General features: G+C 36.9%; 1 protein-coding gene across 1 annotated transcript in view; it reads left to right on the top strand.

Moving 5' to 3' along the window:
* The first annotated feature begins 3129 nt into the window (after positions 1 to 3129).
* LOC139964058 (NLR family CARD domain-containing protein 4-like) overlaps positions 3130 to 11734 on the top strand; it is a 44549-nt gene continuing 35944 nt past the window's right edge. The window contains exons 1-2 of the mRNA XM_071965383.1: positions 3130 to 3289; positions 4659 to 4721. Coding sequence (XP_071821484.1) covers positions 4703 to 4721 — 19 coding nt within the window. The 5' untranslated portion in view covers positions 3130 to 3289; positions 4659 to 4702. The remainder of the gene's footprint in view (positions 3290 to 4658; positions 4722 to 11734) is intronic.

Genomic DNA, 11734 nt, shown 5'->3' with positions numbered 1-11734 from the left:
ACACTGTACAGGGGCTCGAATTACGTCGTTTTGCAATTCGTTGAATTTGGATTGTCTCCGGTGAACATTGTAGGGAGTGAGTTAAATGTGGTAAAAATAAATCCAAGGATTCTACCGAAGTGTAGGTCTACACGCAACCTTGAGTGTGAAAAACAACATGAATTGTCCAATGCTTTTTGGGGGAACTTAACAATTCCAGCTAGCTCCCTCTTAAATTGAGTAGGCCAGTAAAAATACTTCCCCCACGCTCCCCCCCCCCCCGCCCTCAATGAAAAAGGTTTGGCCGGACGTTTCATTTTCCACCGGCCAATATAATTTGAAAAACGCAAAATTTGTGTGTTAAAAAATTCTAACTCACAACGCCACGCGTGCGGCTTAATAAGACGGTACGTATGGACAGCCAGATGGTTTACAAATGATGATGACAATAACATGAAAGTAGACGATATTGATATAATGTACACTAGGATAATGTAAAAATGCACGATGATAATGTGAAGATATACGATGATAATTTAACAGAACATGATGACATGATCAAGATACAACATGATAATATAACATACATGATGATAACGAAACCGTACACAATCATAATATCTAAATTTACGTTGATAATGTTAAAGTAGAAGATCATAGTAGAAAAATATACGATGATAATGTAAAAGAATATGATGATAGTGTGGAGACATACATATTAATATAATGTACACGATGAAAGTGTAAAAATTCACGATGATAATATACAAAGTGTACAATCGGATAATATACAAGTATACGACTATCATGTAAGCTTACTCAATGATTATGTTAACGTACACGGTCATTTGAAAGAATGATGATAGTATAAAGACACAAGATGGTAATATCAAGTACACGATGATAATATAAAAGTACACAATGATCATCAACAAATACTCAATGATTATATACGTGTAACACGTTCATAATGTTAAAGTACATGATGGTAATGTAAAAGTGCACGCGATAATATAACGTCAATATAATACACAACTATTAGGCATTAATATATGTACTGAGATTTACCTATTAAAAAAACCTATTGTTATTCTAAACAACCATCAACTGCTGGCAATCTGATTGGGCTATACAGTTCAAACAGATGCTGGTCAGTATATAATACATGTATGCAATAAAATGGCCTGTTGTAAGAACATGAATATCATTAGGAAATTGTTGATACATACGAATGTTGTCATTGTGATATATTTTATTTCCCTCAGACGTCCCACTTTTATGAACCCTGGGGTCAGCCTAAGGTATATGTGATAAAGACATATGGCACCTCCAGTTTGCAGTTCTCTCTTTTCTCATTGTTTGATACACGGTGTATGAATGCATATAAAGTGTTGCATATAAGTCTTGCAAGAGACTGGCTGAGTCAGTATATATAGATAAGATAATTTCCACTAACGTTGGAAGCATGTACAGGGTTTCCCTTAACACCAATGCAGAATGTGAGTTAGCATTAACAACGCCAACATCGTTGAACTTGTGGAAATTGGCGAAAAAATGAATCGAGGAAGAATTAAGTCATCGTCACAGTTTTATCGTTATTTTGCTTTATAATACTCTCGCCCAAAAGATAATTTTAACTTCGCCAGAATAGCAGAGCCATGCATGCCACCGTTCTTCGTTTTCCGATCCCCGCCAATTATCCACATCAAACAGACACTGGGCATGCTGGACCACACTCAAATACCTGTTATCAGTTAGCTGGCGCTGTTAATTTTGTTCCACTTGAACTAGTTTATTTTTAGCCATTATATCTGACTTAATGCTGATAACGTAGGTAATATTTGACAAAATAATCATTGAACTGTGTGATATTATCTACGTGTTTGTCGACCAGATCCTTGGTTCGTTTAACTTACAATATAAATCATCTGCCCATTGCATATTCATTTTGACACATTGTACACAAAATGGCTTTATTGTGCAGGACTGCGTCAACTTAGCGTTAGTAAAGCGAAACTGTGCATGTTTTACTTAGCTACTCTTGAACAGAATGCATGTTGTCATTTTCTCACTATGATGTCATCAACACTTTGGCGCTCCTCTCAAAACGCACATTCTTTACATTCTCATTAATAACGTTACATCCTTAAGAAAGTTTCGTGATAGATTTAGATCGCATTCAACAGATTAACGTTTTGTCAGTGGGTATAGACTGCTTTTGTTCCTTTAAACGACTATAACAACATGACTGTTACTGATCTTTGTGACTTGTACGCCGTCTCAAAGTGTTTCCTTGACAATCTGATTACGTAACCTGCCCCTCCTTCACCGCCTCCCCCCTCCCCCCTCCCCCCATCAGACCGTGGTCTCGGTTGTACAATCCTTTCGCAGCTGAAGTTGTATCCCATTGTTCTTATGTTCTTCATGTGTTGGGTGTTTGCCATAAGCTTGTTCTTTACAGTCTACCGCTCCGTGTCGGCAACAACAGCAGACCCGTAAATTAGCTTCACTGCAATCAACATTCGGCGATTAAAATATTGAAAACAAATTCAAATTCTTCTGAATTTTCCATTGAATTACCGTTTTGTACCGTTTTGCCATGAATGTGGTTTGCAAAATATAAGGATAAACAAAGAAAATGTCTGGATTACTAAATTTGTGGAATCCGAAGTATCATTAACTCTATTATTATCGCCGCTTTCCATGTTGTTATGAAATGTACGAATTGGTAGTTTAAAACATTCAATGAATACAAGTGCTGTGTGATAGCATTGCTGTAATTTGCCTTGGCAACCAAACACGGTTATTATGTCGATTGGTTTATTTGCTCAAGTCCCGTTTTTTGTTTTTGTTTTTTTTGTCTCTGAAAAAGTCCTTGTCACTAACTGGAAGAGAATATTTTTGTTTTGTTCCACTTGGACTTAAGATATATTTACCATTCGATATTAATATAGTTGTTACTGGCAGTTGATCTAAATAAACAGGTTTAATCCATTCAGTGTCAGGCACGGAGTCTATTGGACTCTTGTGATTTTATTGTAAATGTGTACTACGCTTGATTTTATCAGTTTAATGGGTGGCAACTTATCAGCCCCCTTAAATGTGTAAAGTTCAAAGTTGCAGTTTTTTTTATCTGGTATCAGCTATCTAATATTTACATAAAGTCAGACAAAACTTCACCTAGAGAGTATTCTATATATTGACTCGGATCATATGACGACGTTTACTTCGAAGACGCCATGTTGGGTTACAGCACGGAAAGTAACCTGACTCTCGTAAAGTCTAGTTTATATATGACTAACTATATTTGGTGAGTTATTAGTAACTTTTTGAGAACTATTTTGCTGTAATTTTGTGAACGTTGCTGAATATCAATATTCTCACTGCAAATAAAATGGGAGTCCAACTTTTATTCATTAGTTGCACAAAATCTGTACATGAAAACGTTACATGTTAGCCTGACCACAAAGAGGATAAAGAGAATATAGCCTAAGAGTCAATCAAATTCGAACGGAAAATAGAATATTCGTATATTTGAAAACGTATACGACTGTCACGTACTTCCTGTAAGTAACATAAAAAAAGAAAAGAAAAAAAATCAATTCTGTTCAGATATTATCTGTGACGTTAAGTTTTATTCTCGTCTATTTCTTTCACCAAACGTTCATTAAAACATCCTATAGCAGCATCAACAGAAGAGCCTGTGAATGGTAATCTGTTAACCATTTCATAAAGTATTCTGTCGAGTGTTCAAGAGAGTTCATCAAAGTCGTGATCATTATTTATTTCCGTACCTGTTTTCATTCTTGACCAGGCTCCTCATCTGTTTCTCTATAGTAACCTGCATGGACTCCCGAGATAGGGAGGGAATAAATGTGTACATGAATACTACCTAGTTTCTCTTCGTGTGTATAACAAGTTAACATTCCATTATATATTTGATTGATTTGATTCACGATTAGATAATACACTGGGCAATAGCAGACTTCAGACAAGACTTAAGTGTCCGATTTCATATATTGTCAACAATGCATTACGCATAAATTTGCCTCTTTTCGTTTCAAAGATGTCTCCGTTGAGGCAAAGGTGACGATGACGTCAGTTCCTTTATTTATGATTTTGTTTTAGTGTAACATGACTGCTCATTGGTATCATGTTTCTTAATCGTTGATAATCCTGTTAAAGACAACCTACAGTTCTTCAACCACAACGTAACAAAAGGGGAAATAAACAACTATCGTTTACTATAAGATCTGCACAACAAAATTCCAAAGTTTAAATACTTTCGAATCAAACTATACATGTTAGATACGAATTGATATGTTTGTCGTAAGTCTTAATTCGTATCAGTCCTGTAGCTCAGTATGACAAAGTCTAACTAAAATCGGTCATTTGAATGGTAAAGTGATACATAAAATAACGTAGATACAGACTGACACAAATAAGCGTATATACTGTTGCCGCTAAAAGTTTGGAGCGGTGGGGTGGGAACGGAAGGGGGGGGGGGGATGGATAAGGATTTACAATGATCCGATGCTTAGTACTGTCAAAGTTATTTCGGAGATTCTAACTAAAACCAATCAATAGCATTCTTTTTTATATTCTGTTAGGCCTATTAGTAATTTATAGCGTCAAATATCCATTATTTATTACACATATTTTCCTCTTGCCTCGTATAGATTTCAAGTGGTCGCGGTACAATGACTGACCACTGAGCTTAAATATGGAGTCAGACCTTGAAGGTGAGATTTGAATATTCTCCAATATTATTCTTAAATGTTCATACCCTTTTCTTCTTGTTTTACCAATACTAAAATGGGTATGCACGAAAGGGGGGGGGGGGGGGGTTGGGGGGCTTATGTCGGTTTGAAATAGATGTATTAGAAATCAATTTTAAAAGTCGTAAGTACGTGGCACACCTTTGAACACTTTACTCAAGTTCACCACTCCTGGTAATTAATATTCTTCATGCCATTCGTTGTTTTTTTTACTACACAGGAAAGAAGAAGCGACTGATAAGTTCACTAAAGTCAACATACACAGGTCAATATAACGCAGTACAGCCTATACCTTACATCAAGGATAGACTGTACTGTGTGGATAAGGTATTTGTTGAGGGCAGTGTCCACTTCTTGGTTGCTAATGAGGCAGGTGTGCGAGGTCAAGAGACTTCATGGGAAAGGTTAGAGTCTTACAAGAGAATATATAGCGATCGTCGTATCAAATCAACAAGACGTATATTAGAGGGTGAACCTGGATACGGTAAATCAACTTTGACCCTACAGCTTGCCTATGATTGGTGTAATGGTGTCCAGGATTCCCCGTTTGATGACGTAGAGATACTCATCCTTCTCAGGTTAAGACAACTCGGTGGTGTGAAGTCGATCTACAGAGCCATCAACCGCTTCCTTGCGTCTGGTTCTCGTTTATCTGATAAAGATATTGAGGATGTTCTAAAGAGTACTTCCTCCGTACAGATACTTCTTGATGGCTACGACGAGTATCCTGATCAAGATAAGATCACAGGAAATGACGTCAGAAGCATCATCATGAGAGAGATGTTCCCAAATCATGATGTAACTCTGACGACAAGATACCTTCCAAAGAAGTTTCCAAAACTGACAAAACGAGTAAAACTGACTGGATTCGATGACGACGCGCGAGATGAGTATCTCCGTAAGGCTGTCGTAGGTAACGATCAGGAAGCCATGAAACAGATCAAACAACTACTCCGGGAAAACCCCATCTTAGCTGATCTCTGTCAGGTTCCGCTCATTTTCGTCATGTTTGCTCACATCGCTCATGAAAATAAGGAGTTTTCAAATCAATTCAAATCAGTCACGAGTTTCTTTAAGTATATGATCACGTGCTTTCATGAGCACATGCGCAATAAGACCAGCGACGACAGTGTTAGGAAATTGATCCTAAATTATGAAAGTGAACACGATGAACTGGACAAACTAGCTTACGAGGGTCTTAGTAAGGAAGACCAGCAGATTGTCTGGAGAAAAGATGAAATGGTAAAACGACTTGGGCAAGAATTTTACGATCAGTATGTTGGCGTTGGTATCCTGGTCGAGGAACAAGTTCTTAGTGACAATGACTCGGCGTATTCTGAGAGCTTTATCGTTCACGTAAGGTTCTATCACAAAATATTTTGTGAATTTTACGCCTCTTACAGATTAATGTTAGTCGCTTTAACACGCGGAGCCTCTGAATTAGAACGATTCTTGAGGAGGATGGATCCATTTGACCTTCAGTATCTCTATCGCTTTGCTTGTGGACTGGATCCTACCGCAGGAGCAAGTATAATCCAGTACTTGAAGAGCACTGAGGACGGAGACAAGTTTGCAATCCTCTGTATCCTGGAACAAACTGGTAAAGTTGATGACATCAAGGTCACCGCCAGGGATCTGTGTTCAAAGGATATGGGTATCAGTAGCAGTGACAGTAGATTACTTCAGAGATCTACCATCCAGCTACTTGAGATAGCAGCCATATATGACGTAAGTATTCAGATTCTAGTACTAGGAATAATTCTACGAAGGTTAGCTGCATTACAACAATCATTCTTTTAAATATGCACTAAAGTTAAGAAGAACATGTTCGCACAAATAACTAAAAATATATTACTACTTATTAAATAGTATGAGCCAACTCAGAACTCACTGTCAGAGGTTGTTTTCGATTTTGGATATCGCCACTGGTCTAGGTTTTTTTCTTCGTTAAACTTAATTGTTATTGATCATCAAAAGATACCTTCTTCAGATATAGGAACATTTAAGAAAATAATCTGACTCCATCCGTTTTAGTGATATTGCAGTAAATTGAAAATGACAGCTTCTTGTTTTTAAAGTTTGACACGATATTTAAATTGTCATATATTTCTTTAGACACAGTTACTGTAGAGGATGGTTCACAACAATTATATTACCAGGAGGGGATGCATAAAACTCTCTATGTGTTGAGTTGCTGCAAGTATGACACTTCCAACATTGAAAACATTGTTGTAGGTTTGCTGAAAATAACTCGATTACAGTGCACCAATTAAAATTACTTCCTGTCACAAACTTGATTTATTTTCCAAGTTTAAATAAGCCAATCAGCTTGAAAGAATCATAAATCCAGTTGTATGTGTAGTCCATGTATGACGTCACGTACTCATCCACAAAGTGAATAATATTTAGTGTTGTATATATCTAAACAACCGTACTAGCCATATCTAGATGGAAGCTGGATCGATCTTCCTTGTTTCTCTAGCTATGTGTTTCAGCATGTATTCTTAAACTGTTCATCTTAACCTATGAAGGCAAATTCTTCGGCCCGATGGGAATCAATATGCTGAGATAATCGACAAAGTTAGAACACGCTCTCACCCACATAGAGAAAACATAATACCATAATACAAACACACGCATTGCTACCACGATCTAATGTATTTGTTGGCCTGTATGTCATTAATATTTTGATATAAGCGAAGTTTTAGTTTTACAGTTAAATTAGCCATTCCTTATGTTGATTGAGTAAACATAGGGTAGGTGGTGAAGTAGTGTTACAACTTGGTTAAAGAGTACATAGTAGATCTGTGTTACTATATAGGAAAAGACGAGATCACGGTATGTACTCAGAAGCGCAGGTTATCTATTATCTTCACTGTATTAATTTACGTAAGATTTCCTTTTTATTCATTTAGAGAACTGGGTTTAAGAGCCTCAGTTATCCGTTCTTAACGATCAAAAACGATCAGAGGATGAAAGGCAATATTGACTTTTTTTTTAAGTATCACAGCTCAACCAGTGATGTGCGCCACCACGCCCTCCTTCCCACCTCAGTCATCGTTCGGCATTCCTTAAATTCAGTTGGGAAAGTTTAGGATTATTACAGTCTTGCGTTTACTCCTATAATTGCAGACCTATGAATCATAATCTTAATATGACATTAAAATGCACTTTGCAACTATTAAAATGTGTATTTGACTCTTATGACATGGAAGACGGCTTCAATCACCCTAGGCCTACACCTCCTTCTTTTTTAAAATGGCCTCTTGCCCTTCCATTAAGATCCAGCCCTACCTAGGTCACCCACTTCTCGCCCCCCCCCCTTCCCTCCCACCATTGAAATTCTGTGCACGATACTGAGCTCAGCCTACTCCATCACTCACCTTCCGTACGTATTATTGTAAGTCATGTATTTCTAAAATAAAACTGTAGGTTACACTAGTGTCTATCAAGATTAAACAGGAACGTAATAAGCTCATTAAGAGTGTGTATATAAAGTCTACAGAATATGATAAACCGATTTAACAAATAAGATTAAAGTTTAATATTCTGTTAGTAAGTAAACAGTGAGAAATACATATATACTGTTCCTACACGGTACCTTACGTACTACAGTTGAATTAGTGAATATTTGAATCAGTGAATTGGCTTCAGCATGAGATTCAATTACTGTTCTATCAACGTAATAATGAGACATGCATTGTATCCTAACTCTCGTTCGTTTAACAAGTGACGTCATATTCTGTATAGTGAGATTATACTTTTCACTTGCGTTTATCAAGATTGGATACGGATATAGGAACGTATTAACTCATTAAAAGTGAATATTAAGTCTACAGAATACGATTAACAGATTGCACAAACAATATCAAAGTTTATACCTATTGCTTGGTAGGTAAATAGTGATTGTTATATTCAACCAATGTACATCAGATTAAGTAAGACTTTAGATTATAGAACCGTTTACAGTCAAGGAACGATTAATTGTGTCATTTTACTATCAAAGTTATTAACCCATGATTACATTGGACGCATGTAGTAGCATTGAAAGGATAAGGTTTGCTCTACTCGAATATATAGAAGAATATACGTTAACAGCATAATGCTTTGTGATTGTACTAACTAAGCTTTTAATGTCGGTCAGAAATTAAAACTAAGACAGCCCCAGCCCACATATAGGGTGCATTAACATTATAAAGGTTAATTTGCAAGTAGGCTAGGTTATGAATTTGTTTCAATCATGAAAAAAAAATACACATTTAAAGCAACCATGCAGGTGAACTTTCAAATTGCATATATTATGTTAATTTTTGAAGTGAAAGTTGTTTACTTAATGACCTATTTATTCATGGGATTTTAGTATATTGATTAACATCGAAACCCAAACCATACTTCAAAAGCTATAATTAACGTCTTCGTATCTGTCAGGATATATCTGTCAGCATGACGGTCGATGGCGAGCCCCCATCGCAAATATTGTATCATAATCACCCCACCCCTAATTTTCAAACATTTCCAATATACATAATAACTTACGAGGTGTTTAATGGGCTTGAACCAAATGTAAACGTATCACAAAGGGACATTCGAATGCCAAATAATTGATAAATATTTATGCCACAAGAAAGTAATGCAAAGTGTCTTTGATGTACCATGCAACACATCTACTTAACTTAAGTTTTACAATCCATCGAAATTTCTCCTTCTTTTGGAAATTCAATCATCACCTCCAAATTCCGAGAAAGCCAGCATGTCGGCATACACGCTAGGCATTTCGGCTATCACATTTGTCAAACGTAACTTATCACCGTCCGGAAATCACATTCATGTCTTTAATCATTGTGTCAGAAAGAACTTGCAAGTATTACTTTCATAACATTGGTATGGTAAATTATATTATTGATATCCCAACATACAGATGTTATACCTTTTTAAATCATAGGATAAGTATGTATATTTCCTATGTGTGAATTCAAAGGTTTTCTAAGAATGAATCAGTGGTAACCAGAAGCAGACATTTTCATAAAACCAAAGATTTGAAAGAATGGAAGATTGGCCACACACTTTTTTTGTACAGCAACTAGTCAAACATCACGTGATTTTGGTCCATGGGGAAGTGAGACGTCACTCGATGGGTAGGTAAAGCGTTGATCCTACAACGAGGCATGGTTTTCCTTGAAAAAATAAATTAATAAGTGGAATACGATACCAGCCAAAGGGTACGACATATATAGTTTCATTTGGCAAGATTTGTTTTCCAAATGTATTGATATAGTTAACGAGTAAACAACCATGAAGATACAGGGGTGTGCCACTCATTAGCTGATCACGGGTGGTCACCTCTTTCAAGTCTTTTATTACACGTAGATGTCAAACCAGCTCAAACTTACTTTACTTTATAAGGGGCGCTACGCCTATCAGGCTCATAATGACTCACTATGAGATAGTTATAAATGTTTATTCCCATCTGCTCACCCCCCCCCCCCCCAAACGATGGAAAGTAGATATTTCAACTGGTTTGAAATAAGAATATTAAACGAGGATTTAAACGAGGAACTGCGCCCATACACCGCTGAGGCTATATGCAAGCCAGCAGTCAATGAAAAACCCGCAGCATTCACTAATCGCCTTTCTAGTATATTATTTATATATATTATAGCATGTTGTATTTCACGTACGAGCAATATAATAATATTTGTAAATTATATTGTTCATTCAGTCTGGTTAGCAGAGCCATTCATGAAAGTTTTAAATGTTTTTGAGATAATCATAAATTTCACAGGAGTTTTGAGAGAGAAACAAATACATGGTGCTTAAGCCTGGTTATACTAACCTGCTAATATTGTTGTTGTTATAACGGTTTTACTCATTATACCTCAAGTTCTAGCTTAGTTGTTATGTACATATGTTCACAAAATGTTTTATTTGTGATTAAGTTAACTGATGCCATGTAGGCACAGGACCGTATCATTCAAAAGGGGAGGGGGGGGGGGCACGGGGAAGTTGCCCCTGATATTTTCACTTCCTTAAATTAAAGTAGGTCTACGATAATGTGAACGTTTGGACAATATGTGCTATCTCAGTTAGTTTAAGAGAAATGTTCGTATCATTTCTTACGATTTCATTAGCCAGTAGTGTACACACTCAAGATTCTAGTCACGTATTGTAGGATTGAAGTTCAAACACAAAACCATGTTTAGTTTCACAGCTTATCACGTATATGCACGATCGTGGACGCGATGGCCGTGCGCTTGTCTTGGCTTTCACGAGTTTTGTTAGAATAACAAAAATCGTAGAGAGCTTCTAAGATTTAACGTCTAATGTGAAACTAGGGTTTATAAATAAATGTATTACGTCTACATGTTTTATGCAGGCCTATCAGTTGCATTATTCGCCCCAATGTCAGTGCACTGATGTTTTAACTACGATTATTGGGGCACAGTTCCCTACACCGCCCCCCCCCCCCCAGGATGTCCCTTTTGGCATGTGAAACAAATAATGATAACACAAACCTAACAATTAATTAACACATTCATTCCCCATGTGAATTCCCCTCAGGCTACGGCTCCATGAGAATGCCATGGAGTGATATCATATCTTCAATTACCTGTGTAAAACAATAGTAAAAGCAGAGCCGATAAAGTACCGTAAAGTCCTATTTTTGGTTTCGATGATAATCGTAACCTTTGCATTCATGATGGCGTGATGTGTGTGTGTGCGTAGATGTTTGTGTGTGAGTGCGTTTGTGACGCCCAGCTTGTATACACGATATCTCAAGAAGGGAAGGTCAGACCATTTTAATTTCAAATTTTCAAGTTTGGTGTGTAGAAGTACCACATTGAGCACAAGAAGTTTTTTGTTTTTGGTGGAGGTCAAAGGTCATTTGGCCCGGGTCACCAGGGTCAAATTGTGAAAACTTTTTAACCACGATATCTCAAGAAGGAAAGCTTGGGAGGACCTCATATTTGATGTGTAGA

The sequence above is a fragment of the Apostichopus japonicus genome, chromosome 22, assembly GCF_037975245.1.
Source record: "Apostichopus japonicus isolate 1M-3 chromosome 22, ASM3797524v1, whole genome shotgun sequence".
NCBI lineage: Eukaryota > Metazoa > Echinodermata > Holothuroidea > Aspidochirotida > Stichopodidae > Apostichopus > Apostichopus japonicus.
The sequence above is the reverse complement of the archived record's forward strand: the minus strand, read 5'-3'. Positions and strand labels throughout refer to the sequence as shown.